Consider the following 20,832-nt stretch of genomic DNA (forward strand, 5'->3'; position numbering starts at 1 on the left):
AGAACTAGATTTGTTTTTTGCAAGTTAAATAAATAAGCGAGATAGGTCATAGGCTATATCTGTGTGTGTATCTGGGACATCTGATGTCCCGTTTTTCATTCTTTTGTCCCAGCTATAGCTACAGAACAGTTGCTAAATTCAAAGATTGATTTTCTTCCTAAGAGAAGAAATGTTGTGTTGCAGGAAAATTCATGCTGTGTGTGCCCTCCCCGTTTGAAGTGTTTGCCCTGAACTATTTCACTCCTCACTCCCTCCTCTCCATTCTGCTCTGGAGAAGGCAGTTACTAGGCGTGTGTTGGTCTTATGTTTGCCAGTTCACAAAAAAAAAGAAAAGCAAAAAGAAAGGCAGACTATGGAAATAATGATAATAATAATAATAATAATAATAATAATAATAATAATTAATAATAATAATTAATAATAATAATGCCAGGGATTGATATTATCAGAGTCCTTTATTGACTGCAATGGAGAATACCAGAAAAAAATACATGTACATTCCAGAAATAATAATAATGATAAATAATAATACAAACAAAAAATAAATAAATAAAAATAACTATAAGTTATTTCGATTTCCTTGTGTTTTAATTAAGCAATATTTAAGCCCCAAGTGTTGTAAAATGTTTTGGAAAAAATAACAAAAGAGGACCTACCAACCTAAGTATTAAATGATGTCAGCAGGCATGTTTGAGGCCCCCTTTAGCCAGCCTCCCTGAGCACACAGCGAAAGTGAGCGTCAACAAAAAGGCGGGCAGAAGGTGGATTTCCTAAAACACACTGGCTATTGTTGCTGTCAATCAACCAATTACGCTTTGCCATTGGCTGAAGCCATTCGCATTTATCGTGCCATCTCGTCGAGCCGCTGCTGTGTAATAGCAGGTAACTTTCTTACGATAGCCTTCCGCTGTGTGACCTAGTGCTCGTATTTATCCTGCAGTTTGAAGAGTACTCTCTCCGGAAATTGGAAGTAGGTGATTTTCTTGTTCCAGAACGACAAAAGGTCAAATTCGCGTTTTCCCCCTCGAACAGAAAACTCTCGCATATCTGAAAGGCGTTTGAAATCGGACACCGCTGGCGTTGAGGCCCTCACTTTTTTGCGCGGACGGATACGTTGTTACGTCTGACAATGTGGACGGAGGTGGTGAAGATGTCTACGAGAAGAATGAAATCATCTCTGTAGTAACAACAAGAAAGGAAGACGCGAGATTAGTTACTATAACAGAATTGTTTGTGCGTAGTCTTGTTACATTGTAGCAAACACGTGGGCGCTACGTGGAGAAAAGGCAGACTTCCCGGGGACAAAAGAAAGACATCCACTGTGCTCCAATGCGTTTCGTGCACTGAGGTCGAAATTCTCTTGAAGTTTTATGTTTTTCCCCCCTTCGAGTCTCCGCTTTTCTTTTTTACTGTTGGATATCACACGCACGGAGAGGAGAGGTAAATACTAAATCTTTCACCTTACACTTCGGGGGGAAGTTGCATGAATTTCATTGGCGTTTCATTGCCACCTAATTTTCGAAAAGTTTTTTTTTTTTTTTTTTTTTTGGGAATGTGTGGTTTAAGCGGGGGATGTGAGTTTTTTTTTGTCTGGTCTCCGGCTCGACCTCGGAGTGGAGGAAATTACTCCTTTGTTCTGCAAAATGACTCCTTTATGGTTAAATGTTGGTGGCTTTGCCTCTTTGTTTTTTCACCGTGCGCCTTTCTGCCACAGGCTCCAGCCATTGAAGTAGGAATATTAAATCTTTACCATTTTCTTATGCTGGGGGGGCATTTTAGCCAAACTTTGTGATGTGGATCATTTTCCCTGTAGACGTGAAGCAAACTTTCCATAACCCCCTCCAACCCTCCCAGTGGTACCCTTTAAACATTCCTTTATGGAAGTGTCTGGCCACTACTTATTTTATTGCACATTTGGCAGGAAATTCCTCACGATCCCACCCCCACCGTCTCCTCCACTGATCTCCCTCATAATGCACGACTTGAACCCTAATAGTAAGGGGAAAGGCAGCTTAAAATGTGCTGCGGGAAGTTTGGAGACCCACTCCTGCTCCTCTTGGTCGCAGTCGATGCACTTGCTCCACACAGGGAAGATAAAACTGGAGGTTATGGTTTTTGGTGAGTCTGGAGCATAATGTCAACAAGGCTCACAGTAAACAGAATGGGTTAGTTGTCAGCAGCTAGATTAGCTCTGGATGGGGCCTAGTGGTCCTGATCAAATTCTGGTGCCCAACATTTCCGCAGGCACTGTTATGTTCACTTTTTTCACCTTATTTATTTAGTATTTTGTTGTTTTTTTGCGCTGTGTATGATTAAACTCGGTTTTGCAAATGAAATTAAATGAAGTTCCAAAAGGCATATTTTTCGTTCGGACTGAGATGTTCACTGCTTCTAGTTTTGACCTTTCTTCACTTTTATTTTACATCTAGACTGAACTTTGCTAGGCATGGGCTGGTATGAGATTTTTCAGTATAATAACTTTTAAGGGAAAAACACCATGGTTACATAACTATGTCAATTTGTAAAAGATTAAAAAAAGATATATGTGTATATACTAGAAATGCAGCAATTATTTGTTCAGAAAACTGAATCAGTCAGTTCTTTTTGTTTATTGCGTCTGATCGACATTGGTTGGTCAGATACTGAAAAATCTTTTTTGTCCTTTCCCTTTAAATGCATGAAAACTTAAAACTACAGCCATTTTCGGTGTGTAAATGACCACAGCTTTTCTTTGCTGTAATTTGATTTAAGTTGAATAAATATCAGATCTCGGCTTCAAGCATAGGTATTAATACACACTTTGGATCAATTTGGCAATTGTTCCGTTTTTTTATTAGATTAAAAATTGCTACCTCTATCAAGGAGTCTGAAGCAAATCTATTTTGATCCTTGTGGAGAAGTGACAAGTCAGAATTTGCAGGTTAGATAAAAAAATAGCACAAAATTGATATTAGCTTGGAAAAACAAATGGTCTGATTCCTTTTAGTGCTAAACAGTATGATGTTTGGATTAATAGTTACATAATAATGGTATCATAAATTATTGTTCTTGATTTTGATACAAACTTAAAACCATGTATAGAATAAACAGTCTCCAGTATTGGCACTAGTATTTGATGTCCTTTTGCTATAGCCGTCCATGTTTGAATTTGTCTTTCTTGTTAGCTAGGGGAAGTGTTTAAGGCAGCTGGCCGGCAGTGTGCAGAATCAAATGTGCTGGTTGGGGGCAGCCCTGTGTTACTCTGTAAACCTGAGAGAGTGTTGGTCACTCTGTCGCTTTCTCTAGACGAACTTAAATCTGTAGGAATGATGTTATGGAAAAAATTGAGATTTATTCAAAGCAATGTTTGGAAATCTTGGTATATCTTCATTCCAGCTCCCGGCCCTTCCCTAGATGTTACACATATGCATAGCAACAAGGCATATTGTTGTTTCTGACGCCACTTATCTCTTGTTAGTTGCTCTAAAGATTCAGCTTTTAGATCTACGGGTGTTTTTCAGAATGTAAAGCAGTCATTAGGATTAAGATGTGTAGCATTTGTTACAACTGTTGTGCATCTTAACTAGAGGTGCATACTCTTTTGTGGAGAATGACCCGTCTTTTCTTTGTGTGGGGTGACAAAGACCCCCTCTGCTACCCCTAATCTGCTCGCTTCCAATATTGATCCAGCAGTAGCTTAAGATGCCATTTTGCTACATAAAGCCCCCCCTACCCCTCCACTCCATGTGCTTTACTCATTGGTAGATTGTGGTTGAAAAGTTTGTCAGAGGTCTCCTTTATAGTACCATAAGCTCCTGTAATCATGTTTTGTGATGTTAAATTAGTTTGTTTTGACTTGGACTGTAATATGTTTCTCCCATGAAGTGATTTGCTTTATTGTGATAATTTATTACCGCTTTGCTCTGCTCCAAAGTCAGTTAGCATAAGCAGATTCTTTTCTTTACGTCAGTTTATCCCTTCACTATTCATGTTCACTCCACCTTCATCAAGACATGTGCTTTTTAGTTGTTTTTTTTTTTGGTTGCGTTTGTGTCACATCGACCTATGCTATTTCTGAATTACAAAAGAGGCTGTAAAAGCACACCACCTGTTGGTGTCCAAGTGCCTCTATTCTTCCAGTTCCTCCCGGAGCCGCCACCGCTGCCGCTCGGCTTCGGAGAGAAAGCCTTCGGGCTTGCACTGGAATGCAAAACACAGGGTAAATCCTGTATTCATGCTCACTGTTTCTTTTGACAAGCTTCTTTCTGAGTTGACATATGGTAATTTGGTAATGACGTGTTTGCATACAGTCATTAGCTCTGCCTTTCACCCCCATTTCCTTGGGCTAACAATAGTCCCAATTATGTCTGTAATTGTAAGTGTGTTACATTCTCTTTCATGTAGCAGTGATCGACATATGGTTCTTTTATTTGTCAGGGTTGCGTAAAATGAAAGACTTTTTTTTTTCTCTTCTTAAGTCATTACTCGGTAGTGATTTAACTCGGCGCACAGTGCTCATCAGTTCAGTCAGTTTCTGGAGGAAAATGTGTAAGTAGACCCCGTCTGTGCTGTGTCGTATTGAGTAGCCTCATGTTGTCTTATTTTTCCTCCCTAATCTGTCCATAATTCATCAAGGTTGTAATCTGAGCAGTGTGTTTTGGTCAAGTTACAGCCTTGTTTCCAACCTCTTGAATATACAACACTTGCATTTGACCTGAAATTGTGTTTCATGCAGCTTAAAGGTGAACAACAGCTTTATTGGCAATGAGAAAGTGGCTTTAAATGAAAACAAGTTGCTGCCGCTGCACCCCTGCTCTGGTGTCTCAGAGAGGGAAAACAAATCTTGAAAGTTGTGATGTAACCGACAGCAGTAGAGTAGTCTCAGTCATTCATTACCATCATCATTCTTTTCTTGAACATGTAACTTCTCGTTGTGCTCGCAAGTGCAACTAAAATCCTGTATTTGCAAATTTCTCTCTTAGGGTTTGTTAGAGACTGAAGGGTATGAGCGAACAGCAGCAAAGAATGGCTGCAGTGGAAACTGACAAGGAACTCAGCGACCTCCTGGATTTCAGCGCGGTAAGAGAGGGGGAAGAGCGGTCTGGGTGGTTCTGGGAGGAAGAAGACAGTGCAATACAGGTCTGAATTATGAAGCGCAGTGAAAGATGGTGTGAATAACAGAAGTTGTGGGGGGTAAGAAGAAAGGGAAAGGCTAAATATTACTTTAAGATTATGATAAACCTAATGAAAACATACCTACAGGGTCCATATGCATTTTCTGGTCTGAATAAGTATGGAAAACTATTGTGAATTTTAGACTTTATTCCTTATTATTTTTGTACCCCCAAAAACTCTTAATTCTGGATGTATAAAGTGCTTCTAAAAGGGTTAAATGTAATTTAGATTTTGTCTTTGAATTTCCACATCTCAACGTAAATTTTTGTGAACTTATTTATCTGTTTACAGTCACTGGGCAAGCGAACCCATAGATAAACAATCGAACAAACTCTGAAAATAACCTTTTTGCTGCTGTTTTGGAATCTAGGCCTTCTGAAACCAGAGTTTTAACTGAAACTTGGTTTAATTAGCTGAACAACAAAGAATTAAAACTGTGTAGCTTTGATACATAATTCAGGTGTTAATGTGTAAAAACAATGCTTTAAAGAATCTATTTGTTGTAGAGTAATTTAGCCTGCGGGGGACAAATCCAAAGGTTTTACAGACGTTAAAGTAATGTTTAACTTGCGGACAAAAAACCCCCATTAATTAACAATTTTCATATCACCTTGCCGGATTGAACCATATTATGTTGTTTCATGATTCATAAACATAAAGTATAAAACAACATACTAGGAACACTGTTGGTGCTCAGATGTCTGAAAAATATAGAACGTATGGATTTTTTAATTAAAAATGTGTTGAAATTGAGATTGGTGATATACAATATTATATTTTCTGTGATGTCAACAAGTTAAAAAAAATAATTAAAAATTAATCACAATTGTTTTCCATATAAATCTATTACTGCCTCGAGTCAGAACCTCTCAAAAATAATACTGTAAAAATAAAATGATTAAATAAGCTACTTCACATTATGTGACACATTTTTGCTGCAGAACAGCAGATATTTGCATTCAGTGTGTATTGAGGTCCCCAGTAACATTACACAGCCACACCAACAGCTTACGTGTTTGCAAACATTCATTTGAGTTTATCGTTTATTCTTGTCACAATATGTCTATTTATTTTTTTGTCTTTTGATGACCAGCCTGTAGTTAACCACTTCACCAGACATACAGCTGTAGTTTTACAACATGTTACCTTATGAAGACTGATGGAGGATGCTCATTTAGTTCCCACACTGACCTTCCAGGTAGTGGCAACTGGGTATATTCCCCTCAAAAAATTTATTTTTCTGTTTTCTGCAGTTAAAAATTGCAGTAGCCTCCTTGTAGGCAGCTGACTGGCAGTGCACAGCAACAGGTGGGGTAGGGATACTCTTGTCACCCTATACTTAATGCAGCTAAAAATACAACACCCACCCACTGAGGCACTTTGTCTGACATCTCGTTAAAAACACTTTTAAACATATAAACGATATAAACACATTTTTGTAATAGTGGTAATGCCTAATTGACATAGATTAACTCAAATGTTTATATCTTTGGAATCCAAAACCTACTCATTTTGTTGTGATGTTACAGTGGAAGTATCGCTGAACCTCAGGGTTGGAGTTAGTGAATCAAGCTTTAAATTTAGGCTGTTCAATTATGTAAAGGTACAAAGAAAGAAGTTCCCAGTGCAATTAGTCTGTTAGATGAAAAAATAAACAAGGACTCGGGAATAACAGCAAGAAATGCCTGCCTATTATTTGACTCATTTTTATTTCGTTAACAGGATCTTTGGGGAAAATACAGTGTTGTAAACTGGGCTGAACAGAGAGCTTCTGTGTCTGTTTTTGTCATATTTTAAGGAGAGATTTTTACTGTTGTTGCTCTCAGAGCTATTCTCCTGACATTATCTACAAAGCGGATGGAGACATTCTGCTCAGTGCTTTTTTTTTTCTTCCTTTTTTGTTTCATTTTGTTGTGAAACCTTTTGCAGCTTAACGCTGACATAAACATCTCATAGCTCCAGCAGAGATGTGTTTAGTCTTTTCACCCAAACAAACTGAAAAGCCGACATGTTTTTTTTTTTTTTTTCTGTGTGTGTGTGTGGCTCATCAAGTATTTCCTAATGGTTAATGCATACTTGGTAGCAGAGGTCATGTTAGAGAAATAGGACACATTTGAATGAACTGATACTCAGTAAATCTCCTTTCTCACTTGTTTTGTCTAACACAACAAATCTAACACAACATATATTATTGTAACACAGCTTTTGATTATATATTTAAGCTTCAGTCCCACATGAGCCACTGTTGAATTCTCACTATGTAATAAGTTTGAGTAGAAATACTGCACAAAAGCGTAAAACAGAAATCAACATTATCTAATTAATTTTTTTATTTATAACAGAAAAATAACAGTTTCTACTGTTCTTAAAATAATCTATCTTATTGATCATTTTTTCAATGTTAATTCATTTCATATTTTAAATTTGATTCATAGCATAAAAAAGCAATGGTTAAACATCCATTAAATTGGCTGGTTTAAAAGTCCATATTGAATGGAATAATGCATTGTTGCTAGAAGTTAACCAAGCTAATATTAGCCTGGCAAAACAATATTAGCCTCATAGCCTCACCTAGTCAGGCTATCTGCTCAGGTACAGCTGGGAGTTTGCTGACAAGCTTCTAGTAATTTGCCAAACGTAGTTTTAAATGACATTACCTTTAAATGGTTGATGGGTGACACCCCTTTAATTTCCATGCAGTGCTTGTGTTTTCGAATTTGTTTTTCTTGTAAGCATTGGATAAGTGTAGGTCCAGTCTTTTAGCTCGCTGACTGGCAGTGCACAGCAACAGGTGAGGTAGGTGCAGCAGAGTCAGGGAAAAGTTTGACATCCTATTTGTAGAACTTTAAATATTAGACATAGTATATCACACAATTTTAGTCTTTTTGAAAGCAGTTTTTTTTCTTGTGACTTAAAGGGAACAGGTGCAAATGAACAAAACAAAACATAAAGATTAACATAAAAATATGTGGTGTTTAAAAGTTTGACTGATGTCGCTGTAGGTCTGTTTGTGAACTGCTGTTCCCATTTTTTTTAAACGTTACAGATACACAATAGGCGAATACAAGTCATTTTCATTAAGAAGAATCAGGACAACAATAATGATTCTGATGAAATAAAAGAATTAGATAAATAAATGAATGTACTTAAGGACAATTTGAAGCAGCTTTCTTCCATGTTGTTAAACAAATCAATCCTTGGTATAGTTGATCTCAACAACCGACTCATGCCTAGTATGAATGACAGAAGTTTAGGTTGATCAGTAAACCTTTTCTGTCTACAGGTTATTTTGGCCTGACAATGACAAACGGATGAAGAATTGTTGGAACAATGTGCACTTTTCTTTTTGTTTACCAAGTGGCTAGTCAGAGAATTGGGCATGGAATAAAGCAGGGTCTCTGTAAGTGTGGTCACATGTGTTCGAAGCAAACCCGTCTGAGTGAGTAGATCACTTCACCAAGGTCATAGGCCGCACTGGCACATTTACTTCTAGTGTCCCAGTTCTGAAAATGTTAGGTTCGTGCAGCAGACAGTGCGGTGTCTGGTGAAAAATCCAGACCGCACCACGGCCTCGTGGTGGAGCCCACAGAGGCTCAGTGACATCACCGTTAGTTAATGCACATATTAGTCATAGCACTGGCTTTAGATGTCTGGTGTTAGGCGGCCGTGTCTGATGTGTGCACAAGTTGGGCAAGGCTTTGTTTGTTCTTCAAATAAATTTGTTTGCTAGTGTGTTTCACTGTCGTGGTGGAAGGTGTAAACAACGTATAAATGCTGCTAAATCAATCAATCTTTGGTACGTAGCACCAAAGACTGTGAAGAAGATAAGCAGGAAAACCTAAGCCTATATGTGAGAGATGTTGTAAGAGGAATGTGTGAAGTGTGCCTTGCTTTGTTGGTTATGTTATCTCTGCTTTTGTCTTGCAGATGTTTGCGCCTCCAGTAGCCAATGGGAAGAACAGGACAATGACACTAGCCAGCACTCATTTCTCTGGGCCAGGTAAGCTTCTGCACTTCTGTATCCACCTGATATCTTCATCAATGCTACCTTAAAACTCCTCTTCATATGTTTGTTTCTGCTTTTGTTTGCAAATCAAACACACTGAAGAAATTTCCAGATGTTTCACAGTTGATCTGAATGCAAAGTGTGACTAATAAAGATCTTTCCAGCACAATTAACACCTGAAAGATGAGAAGCATGTGTTTGAAAGGTCAACTCACCAACATCTTACCTGTAATTTTTCATCTTGGGCTTTGTGGTTGTCTGTCATACGGTTTCGCTTTAACTCATGCAGGTTTTGATATCGCACTCACCACTTCAATCAGAAAAACACATGTTAAACACATTTCTGGTGCCCCTCCAATCACAGCTTTCAATTTAGCTGGAAAAACATTCAAATGTCCCTCACTTTTCAAGAGAATTACAACAATTTCTTGTTTTATGTGAGGTCTCACCTCCAGAGCCACATGTAACGTAGTGATTCTTTAAACTTGAGCTAAATATTATAGAGGAAATTGCAGGTTTCCTGCCATATTTAAGTTATTTAAAATCAGTTTTAGATGTTTTTCTTCTATGTGGCACATAGACATTGACATGAATGACTCTAATTTAGTTTTATTCAATAGGAAAAGAACAATAATACCTCTTTGTTATTCTGCCCTTCAACATAAGATGAGCAAACAGGTGCTGGAGGATTTTTATTATTTGTATCTGTTTTGTACAAAACACAAAACAAATACATTAAGCAAGTATCTTCACTTATGCATTAAAAGAATATGTTTCTCATTTTAGAAAACTTTTAAAAAAGTGCATTAAAAAACTTTCTGTTGGCTGGTGCATTTACAGATGGAAAAATACACTCAGATTCTTGTTTCCATGCATTTAATGAATAGGAATAAAGATCTGCAGTATTTGACCTGTTGATCACCGATTGGTGGCGATAAAAGAAAATTGGTTTACTACCATGTCTGCCAGATCAATTTGTGCTTCTTCAGAGCTGATGGGATTTTTTATTGTTTTTTCCAAAAAATGCAGTTCTTGCATATTTTCACAAAGTAGTTTCAGGGAGGCGCTTAACTTTATTGAGGTGTTAAAAACTCTTCCACCAAACTTGCGTAGTTTGCGCAGTTTGAAGCAGAAACTTTCTGAGAACACATGCAGGCACCCTCAAAGCCCTGAGCCGCCGTTCCCATCATCCTGAAGGTTATTAGTAAGTCGTGTTGCTTTCGTTCCTCTGTCACCGTGCCAGCCTGGTGTGTGAAATCGAGTCACACTCTCCAGTTCCCCAGAGTGAGAAGTTGGCCGCTGAGGAACAAAGGCAAAGAAGGGGGCTTATGGACTTGAAACAACTCCCCCCACCCTGAAGTGTAAAACACTCCTCCCCCAACACAGCACAGGGTTCTTACCCCCACTGATCTGCAGGAAATGGCTCAAGTCTGAGACAATGTGCCTCACTCCCAGCTCAGAGCCTCTTAAACTGGCCCAGCATGCAGCGAGTGGGCAGAGTGGAGAAGGAGAGCTTGTTGAATAGGGGGATCAGACCGGGGAAGGCAGGATTCTGTTTGTTTCTGTTACAGCAGGCAATTACTCAGCAGTGAGGAGTTAATTCCTCCCTCCTCCTCATGTCCTAAAGTGTGGCCCTTGGTCATTGACACTCATTATAATGTGATACTTAAAGCTGTCACCTTTAACATCAGGAGATTCTGCAGGTACTCTTTAATAACTCCGGAGTCAAAGTGCTAACACGTGCAGAGTCTGACCCAAGTGATTTTTCTGTTTGTATTTCTATTACATCCCCAAACTATATTTAATCCCACATTTATTATATGTACTTAAATAAAAGGGGTGATTATGTTCACTTCTATTCAAATGCTTATTTGAAGCCCTGCTCCAATGTTTTCTTGCTAACACTGCTCTGTTCCCCGAGGCCAGGAAACTCATTTGTTGCAGAAATGATGACCATCACAAAACAATGTCCATCTCTGACGTCAGCCAGCCAGCTTGTATATTCAGAGACCCAGCAGCGCGGGAACGGTAGCGAGCAGCCTAGTGGCCCACCAGACCACCTCTATTCATCAACACAAAAGTGCTCAGAGGGGTGCTAATTGCATTAGGCGTCCTTCTCCTTTCCTCAGTGGCCTGTGCGTGTAGAGTAGGGAAGGGTGGGGTGTCTTGTGTGGAGTGGAGGCAAGAGGGAAGGAGTAGAGGAGAGGAGTGGTAAGAACTGTGGGACGTTTGAGGAGTAGGGGAGGCAGAGTGTGACGGTGAGTGGTGGGAGTTGGCTAAGCCCCGCAAGCCTTCAGGCAGGCGTCCCCTCAGTCACCTCTGCAGCTGCTGGCAACGTCTCCAACCCCCCTCCCTCACACAAACAACACAAATACGAGGGACATGACAGGCTCGCTTCCTGTCGATCACTAAAAAACAACTGAATTTACACATCTGGTGTTTCTCTTTAACAACTTTGCCTTTAACCTTTTACATTCTCACAGTTTTCCCAGCTGCATTTTCTTCATATGTTTCTGTCCACATTACGAAGCTCTTGTATAAAAATAGAGGGGCCAAAAAAAGAAAAAAAAAGAAATCTAAAAGGCAAGTGGCTTCCTTCTTCAGCAAAATTAGATGTCTTCTGAGCCTGCAGCCATGAGAAAGCTTTGAGGTTCAGAAAAATAAATATTTTTCTGGGCTCTGGTTTTCAGTCAGTATTTGTCTTTCCATGCGAGTACAATCAAACAAGCTAAGCCGAAGTCTAGGGAGATTCAGACGACTTGTAAACAAACCAATCTTCTGAATTTTATTTATGTTAATTTAAAAAAATGACAATTAAAAATAATACAACTTTGCTGCAATTATCCAAATTTTTCTCATCTCTTGCTCCACAATTTATTATATTTAGTTTTCACAGCTCTAAACTTCCTAAAACATAAACTCTTTCAGTATGTCCTTACGATTATTGGACATGTCTGTACATTATTTGTATAAGATATAGATTAGAATAGAATTTCTACTGAAGTTGTTGATTTATTCTTAAAGTGATATAAAATCAGGTCAGTCTTAATTCTTAATCTTTCTACTGAATAAACAAGAAATTAAGTCCCTATTTTGTTCATTTTCTCATTATTGTTGGGGCAAAGACATAAAGGTATAAAAACTTTGTCTAAAAATACTACAGTTTGACTGCATTCAAATGCAAATTTAGCATAAGTATACAACTTATTTTATTTTCTACATTCACATTTTGAGTTATTTTACTTTTATTTATAGTCATAACTAAACAGAAAATGAACAATTTCTAAATTTAGGATTAGTTTTCACTACTTATATACTTACTAACATTGTGCTTTTGTTTGCATTTCCTCTCTATATAGAGTAAAACCAGTATAACGAGCTGATATCCTCTGGTTAATTAGTGACACTGTTTGTTCATATAGAGCCTGAAGCCTTAATAAAAGTAAAGGGTGGGGCTTGTGGTTTTTTTCATGACTGGAAATATTTTCAAACAGTCAAATTTGTGCTTCCTGTAAGCAAGGGAAAACTGTAGCAAAGTTGGTTTTGGTAGCGAAATAGGTTTTTTAAATGGTTTTTGTCAATCTTTTCTGAACAAAAACAAGGCCAAAGAAGGTATGACAAAACTTTCTTAACGGAGATTACATTTTTTTCTCCAACAACTGAAACCTATTTCAGGTGTGTGAAAAAGAAGAGGGTTTTGAATCTTCATCAGAAAGGCTCTGTGAAATAAAGCCTGGTAGTAAATGTGATGAGACTAAATTGACCATAAAAAAAAATGAAGACAAAAGACTAAACACTGACTGAAACCCAAGTACATTTTGAAATAAAATCAAATAACATCGATTTCAGTGTTACTACGGAAATGTAGTAACCCTCTTTCCAGTTGAACAACAATTTGCAGCAGCAGGTAGAGGAGGGGCAGAGCTCTGCTACTTTATAGTTGGGGGGGAAAAAAAACTGATCATTCTGTCTTCGCATTGAAATCACTCAAGTCGCAGAAGTGGTAACTTTAAAATTTTGCTAAACCTTGATGCTGGTTGTTATTGGCTTGTTGGGGAATCATAACTTGGCCTGTCTACCTACCTTTTTATAAAACAAGCAACAAATGCCCAATTAAGAATATGTTGGCCATACTTGCTTAGTCTTTTTTTCAGTGGCTAGCCACCGCAGCATTAGCACTCACCTCTGCACCAGCTTTACCTGATAGAACGTCTCCAGCCTGACCACGACTTTGAAAAACATACTTGAACAAACTTTAGTAAGGATGTTTTCCACAGATTAGAGATGCATTAAAGTTGTGAACTTATAAACAAGCTGGAGTTCACAGCTTCATGGTGCATTTAAGGAACGCTATGTAAATTCAAACATCACTTCTGTAATTCAAAGCAAATTGTAAAACTGTGTGGATGTTTCAAGTATAGTATAAATTTAAACATTTAGCTAACATTTTTATCCATTTCAATTATAGGTAAGTAAAACCTAATTGTAGACTGAAGTGAAGAAAATGGCTAATGTGCTAAATGTACTAACATGGGAGTAAAACTGAAAGGGAAGCTTGAGGCTTGTATTGTTTAGAAATGTGGTGGTCTTGTGAGTTTTTTCACATATTCTTGGAGATGGAAAATACATTGTTGCCCTGATGGCTTTTGGTAATTTTTTCTCTTCCATTTAGCCAAAAATGACATTTGTATATGTATGTTGTAAACATATAAATTGATTTTTAATAGCCAGGCATTTTTCTGTTTGGGAATGATAAAGTATGTTTTGTTGATCTTTTTGGAAGTTTTAACAGAAATTTGGCTTCAAGTTACTACATGACATATTGCTCTGGTATTAAGATATATTTTCTATCTGTAAGAACACCTACCTACTCAGGGATACTTGTTAATGTTTGTTGATGGGTGCACTGGGAAAAAAGTATACATTTTTAGTTTTGGTACATGTGTATGCTTGATGATTACTAGAAAACTGGGCAGTTTTGACCTCTTAGCGATCGGTTGTTGCACAACCATGATTTATCCCCTAATCATTCATACCTTCAGCAGATTTGGGGTTGAAGTTTTTTTAACTTCACTTCCTGTCAAATGTGTGACTTTGACTGGAAGTAATGTAGATGCTTTAGAGAGGCCCAGAGCGTCTTGAATCTTTTAGAGATTCTGGGGACGAAGCTAAAGATTAGGGTGATTTCAAGGAAGGCCTCCACCCTCAGAGTTGAGAGTTCACATAGGCGGTCTTAATACTGGGAGTAAGAAACAAAAAGCAGGTCACCAGTTATAAGAAGGGTTTGATTACTATAATTCAAATGGAGATTTTTCAGTTGATGATCGAGAGCATTGGGGAAATTTCAATATAACTTATATTTTTATGAAATGTAAAATAGAAATAAACTTTATGCTTCTTTTATATTGTGCAACTTTTGAGATGTGCACCATACTTCTATTAGAAATAAACTTCTCTGACTTATTTTTTTTAGGATTTATCCCCCTATCAAGATTCTTGGAGCATTCATTTCTAATTTTTTAAACTGATTTGCTTGAGGTGAAGAGCCCCCCCCCCCCCCCCCCCCTCGCCCCTACCACCACCAGAGTTCAACTGTTTAGATTTGCAAAAGCAGCAAAATCTAAATATCAAAACAATCTCTTTTTTGCAGGGATCAGAGTTGTATTATTACATATAAATTACAAAAATATGAATAGCTTTTAGGTATTCTGTTTTTCCCCCATTGTTTGCTATGATTTGATTTGACATGGGATAACAATAGAAGAATCTCTGTTCTGGCATGGTTGGAGCTCTCATAGGCGTCAGTGCCACCTCCGCAGCTCTCCACCTTGTTTTAATTGCCTTCAAGTTAATTACTCCAGTAAGTGTGAAACAATGTTGTCAGACTTCCCCTGCACAGTGCTTTCACTCTGTGCTCTGCACCCCTGTTGGCCAAATGGGGGAATCATAGGTGGATGAATAGTTCTTTGGAAATAGCTGTAAACATGAGTGGGTGGGGAGGGGGCTTGTTGGCTTCGTTGACCTGGTTAGTTGACAGTTACATGATGTTTGTGTATTACTTAACATTTTTTCTTTTGGTAAATATGAAATACTTTGTCTTGCAAGCGTCTTTCAGTGCACATGTTTACCCTTTGTTGTAGATTTTTTTTTTCCTTGCCAATTTGCTTTTACTGTAGGGTCTCTTGGCAACAAGCTTTACCTGAAGTGTCTCCATACAAAATCTGTCAACCTAATTTAGCAGTACGCTCATCACCTGATGAGTACAGGTCTGTATTAGAGCCGATCTGAAGGTGGGCACGGCTGATCCTTTAAGGTCCCTCTCTCCTCCCCGTTCGCCTGATTCTCCATGCCACTGGCATCGGCCCCATAGATCACTGCTGTCGCAGCGTGTGTAGGTGCTTGCACCGCTCTGTTAGCCTCATCGCTCATTCTCACTCGTCAACCAGGCTGCTGATCTCACCCAGACCCCGTCTCACTCCCCTTCCTGACTGCCTGCCTCCCTCTCGTTTCGTCTCCTTGCTTTCTCCTTCCACTCGCTCGCTGCTTTGCTTTCTCACACACATTTTTTTAATTAGGCAAAAATCAAAGGCGCAGTATGAATATTCATAAGGAAACTGCATTAATATGCACAATTATGCAAATCAGCATGCAATTAAGCCTTGTGTCTCCAGAGAGCCTGGATAGCATTAGTGCATTAGACAGGGAGAAGGGGATGATGGGGGTATTTTGGAGTTTTCTGCTCCACCAGTTTTCGACTGTGTTTTCTTTGTGCCACACTTGAATTCTTTCTTTACCTCTACCATTATGCTTCAGTCTTTTTCTTCACATTTTGCTTTGTTTGGGGGAAATTTACTTGGAATAATTAAATGTGACATAGATAACATTGTACCTCATGCATTACATTAGGAAGTAAATGGTTAATTTTATGGTATTCAGCAACCATAATTAACTCTAATGGGAACATTGTACAGCATTTTAAACATGTTTTTCTTGCATATTATTAATAGTCTCATTATATTTTCTTAATATTAACCGTGTTTTGAATTACAGGTTTGTGTAGTACTTGTCAGTCCTGACTGTTTGCAACTCAACATCTTTTTTTTTCTCCCAGCAATAGATGAGCGCAGTGGCTCTGGATCCTGGGGCGCCACAGAACAGAACAGTCCCTCATTCACCACCCAAGGACGGGTAAGATCAAGTCGCACCTGAATTTAAAATTGCATATCTAAGGAGTAATACCAGATGCTTTGATACTGACACCCTCACATGTATTCATTTAATCACACAACCACAACTGAAAATGCACAGCCTCTTTTCCTGAAAACTGCCACAGCAGTGTGCCATATTTGATTTGCAGTGGTAGTGTTTTTTCTTTTTGCTTTCCACCTAATAACCTTGGCCCAGGATCCTGCATTGGCAAGCACCCTTGTAGCTCAGAACCTCTGTTGAAGCCCAGCGGTAATTGCAGCTTCACATCCAGCCTAACTGTCTTGGCACCGGTCTGTAAATACAAAGTACAGGGGGTGAAATAGATGCAGAAAGCTTTGATTACCACAAGTTGATAATTAAGAAAGTCAGTCTGAATCCCTCGAGCTGATTCAGATTTGTTTGGCATTGCTCCCGTTAGCTAGAAAGAGAAACCGAGGGAAGATAACTGCTAAGGTACGTAGGAAAACTGACAACATGAGGATGGCTCCGTATTCAGACGTGTTGCCCTCTGCATGTTGTCAGGGATGAGGAGTCAACTCCGTAGCTTGGATTCCAGTTCTGGTTAAGACGCAAAAACAGACTTCAGACTTGGCTTGCACTCTTGCTCCTAAGACTCAAGAATCAATAAGAATCTGTTGAATGTAATTAGATATTAAAGTAAGGTAGTAATTGTGCATCATTTCAGCAATTCTTGTCCTTCTGAATTACCATAGTGTACACAAATGGCTGGTAGTCATGGTAATGTTACACACAGCACAGATTAGCTCTGCAATGTTTCTCGACAGTAGGAGCCAGTAAAAGGAGTTAATAGCAGCTTACATGTTTTGTTTTTTATGCTACCATTGAACTAATATTAACAGTAAAAATACATGTGCAGCACTAATAGAAATGTGCATATTTTCTTCTTCACTTTCATCTGACATGTTATTTTCTCAGCATCATTACAGACACTTTCAGTATCCTCAAAATGAAAGCTCTTCTGGGTTTTCTTTTCACATGTTAAATTTTCTCTCGCATTTGCTAACATGTTTAGCAAATGTCCTTTCCTCTTTATGTTTAAGTTTACTGGGTTTACCTTGAAGCTTGTACCTTGTATTGTTTTTACCGTAATCTCCGGAGTATTGAGCACACCTGAATATAAAGCACATCCACTAATTTTAAGAGATTTTTTATTTTACCATTATAGGTGTCTATAGGATATCTATATGCTGCAGGTGTTCATGTTTTAACATGATACTTACCCCAAAAGATTTTTACTTTTTATGAAATACATTCTGGTAAGATACATAAATGCTTTTTCTAAACAGTGCCTGTAGCATAGATGCTTAAAAAATACTAGCCTACCAGGAAAAGTCATAGATTGCCATTATTCATCTTCCTCCAGTGCACTAAAACTATTAAAGTCATCTTTTTGGTGTCAGAATAGAAAAGCATCAAAATTACTTCGTCACGCACTTCCTCAGTCTGTCTTTCGTTGTTTCTCTCAATGTCACTTTCGTTTCGAGGCAAATTTGCCCTTGAGCTTGTGCTGTCCTCTTCATCACACAGCAGTCCAGCCTGTCGAAACCCTTTGATGATCCATATATTAGCAACATCATTGTTTAAGCCAATCTGTTCAAAAGGTGTGAAAAAAGTAGCAATCAATAGTCCAGAAATTACGGTGTACTTGATGACAACTGCAAAGTAAAAAGAATTAAAACATTTAAATACTGCATACTGCCTATGGAAAGTGGAAGTGGTAAATTTGAGTCCAGAGACTAAGAAGCCTTACATATATAAATACAAATACATTAATGGTACTTCATAATTAAAGGTATTTTTTGGGGGGGTTCTTTGGTATGTTTATCTGGCAGAAATTAAACTACTTCTACTACGTTTTTTACAACATAAATACATATTTACATTTGTAGTTAGGTAATTATTATACTCCATTTCAAATAATTCCCAGGAATCAACTTGACCTGAAAAAAATAATCAAAAATTATTGGAGACATTGCTCACCTCGGTATGCAGGCTGCTAGAAGCTGAAAGTGAAACTCTGGTTTGACCTGCTGTCTGATTAATTGATTAATAATCATCTGACCACTTTGGGACACATAACTAGCATTACAGTTTAATTTTCTGATGGTCAGTTGATCCTAAAGATCAAGATGTTGACACCATGTTGAAAGTATGGGCCTTGTCCTGACTCTGCAGAACACCATTAACTCCAAACCAGAAACTATATAAAACTGGAGTGCTCAAAAAGCAACACACATACTTTAAAAGATGTGATGGGGCTTAATGTTGTTGCTCGTAGTTCTTATCTTTACATCAGTAAAAAATGTTTACCAGGATGTCTGGCAACATGAGAAATTGTCACAGCAGCTCAACCATTATGAATCCACAACAAACCTACATAAATACTGGTATTAAGCAGTCTGAACAGCATTTATCACTGTCCATGAGAAACTTCAGACTTGACTTGTACTTAAAAACACAAACTTATTCAGACATTTAGACTTGAACCTGAGTTATATTCTGTAACATTGATCCTACAGAGCTATGGAGAGGGATCCCACTTCAGTGAACATGAAGGCTTGTCCTCCCCATTTATTAGTTCAGGGATTGCAGGTATGTCCTTTAATTTACTTTTCTACAGCTACTACCTAATTTTCTGGCCCTACATTTTTTTCTGTCAATCCTTTTGATTACATAGCAATTTGTACTTTTTGACTACAAAAATAGTTTTGTAGTGAAATGTGTATGTGTGCCTGCATTCATAGTCCTATATATGTTTGTATATGTGTGTGTGTGTGTGTGTGTGTGTGTTCATCCGGTGAGGGTTGGGGATGTTAGGGTGCTGAAGCAGAAACCCTCCCTGGGGTTTTGTCTGGCGGGCAGCTTTATGCAGCTGAGCGTATTGAAAAAGGGGGAAGGCCTCCCTGAACAGTTTCTATTTATGAAAACCTACTTTTCATTTCTGTTATCACACATCATTGCATCCAAGTGTTTTTGAGCAATCTGTTCTAATTACGCCAAAATTTAAGCATGTTTTTTTTCTTGTAGGTAAAAACGAGAGGCCACCGTACACTCCCTTTGTAAGCCAGGTATGTTCCACCGTTCACAGTCCTTGCATGTCTCTGACAGGCCATACAAGTAGAAACTAAATTCAGTGCTGAATCGCTAAAGGAAGCTCCATTTTCTCAGTTCTCATTTCAGACACTTTGAATTTACAACCGTCTTTGTTTCTTAGAAGAGAAGTTGATGTTTTTTGTTGTTCTTTCCCACGCATGTTGTTGGTAAAAGATTTGCTCTCTCTGTTTCTAGCCTGGTTTATTTCCAAGTGACATAGCAATGCCCAGCCCAGATGCTTTGTCTCCCTCTGGCATAAAGTCAGGCTCTCAGTTTTATCCATCATATCCTAACAACCCCCGGAGAAGGCCGCCTGAAGGAGGCTTAGGTAAATGAGAAAAAAAAAAACATTAAACATTCTTTGGTGCTAGTAGAGCTTTGATTTTTTTTTCCTCTTTTTTTTTTTTTTTACCACATAAAGATGTCAAAGTCTGTTTTCCAAATGTTATGATTACATTTTTACCAGATTTGATCAAAAAGATAAAACCCATCTCTTCCCTCATCCTTTGATACTTAGTTAAAATTATCCACTTAAAGATCTGAGACTGCAGTATGCACTGGTTTGAGATGATTTAATATGCCCTTATATTTCATGAAAGTGTATATCAGTACTGCAGAAGATATGAATATGTAAGAAAAAACTACCAATTATGGCTTATTGATGTTATACGTTTTCTTTAATGTATTTACATTTGTTTAGATAATGATGTATTGCCTATATAGAAACATACATAAATATGCTATAGGTGTACAAGAAGTATCTTTATAAATAGTCTGTTTTTTTGTAAGTAAATGATTAAAAAAAACTGTGCTGCAGATTGTCTGAGAGAGTTTTTAATCAAACAGAAAAATAAAGGAATTACAAAATCTTTCTTATTTATGCATTTAACCAAGTTTTCTTAAACACAGTACAAAGGGCATCAATCTACACACTGTGGCTCAATGCCTTCATCTAGACAGTTTTATGACTTTTAACCGACCTGCTCGTCATCTATCAGTCAATTATGAACAAACTGAGTGATTAATTCGTCTCTACTTTGTACATGTATTTATTTCACCATGACTATATATTCATAATACATCAAGGGAGACAGTGTTCTTTTTATGTTTTGTTTTTCTCATGTGTTGGTATATTTAATTGTAAATGGAAAACACCAAAGAAAATAAATGTTTACCGCAGTAAAAACAAAAACAAATGGGACAAAAGAGATTCAACCTCAATTGTTTAACTTTGTATGAATGGGATCTGTCAGTCTTGATTTAAATTGAATTAAATGAGTGCTTGTCTTAAAATCCAAATAGTAGCGGCCATTTTATGTGTGTCTTTTACTAGGAATAAACATATTTTT

At 37.9% G+C, this 20,832-nt stretch overlaps 1 protein-coding gene across 9 annotated transcripts in view; it reads left to right on the plus strand.

Moving 5' to 3' along the window:
- Window positions 1-880: 880 nt before the first annotated feature.
- LOC102225512 (transcription factor E2-alpha-like) overlaps window positions 881-20,832 on the plus strand; it is a 35,738-nt gene continuing 15,786 nt past the window's right edge. For 3 of the 9 annotated variants that reach the window (XM_023339397.1, XM_023339401.1, XM_023339405.1), the window contains exons 1-7: window positions 987-1,440; window positions 4,962-5,058; window positions 9,082-9,154; window positions 16,272-16,348; window positions 18,910-18,982; window positions 19,418-19,458; window positions 19,679-19,811. In XM_023339397.1, coding sequence (XP_023195165.1) covers window positions 4,984-5,058; window positions 9,082-9,154; window positions 16,272-16,348; window positions 18,910-18,982; window positions 19,418-19,458; window positions 19,679-19,811 — 472 coding nt within the window. In that variant the 5' untranslated portion in view covers window positions 987-1,440; window positions 4,962-4,983. The other 6 variants (XM_023339403.1, XM_023339402.1, XM_005795604.3 and 3 more) reach the window with 4 other exon arrangements.

This window comes from Xiphophorus maculatus, chromosome 9 (genome assembly GCF_002775205.1).
Source record: "Xiphophorus maculatus strain JP 163 A chromosome 9, X_maculatus-5.0-male, whole genome shotgun sequence".
Classification (NCBI taxonomy): Eukaryota; Metazoa; Chordata; class Actinopteri; order Cyprinodontiformes; family Poeciliidae; genus Xiphophorus; species Xiphophorus maculatus.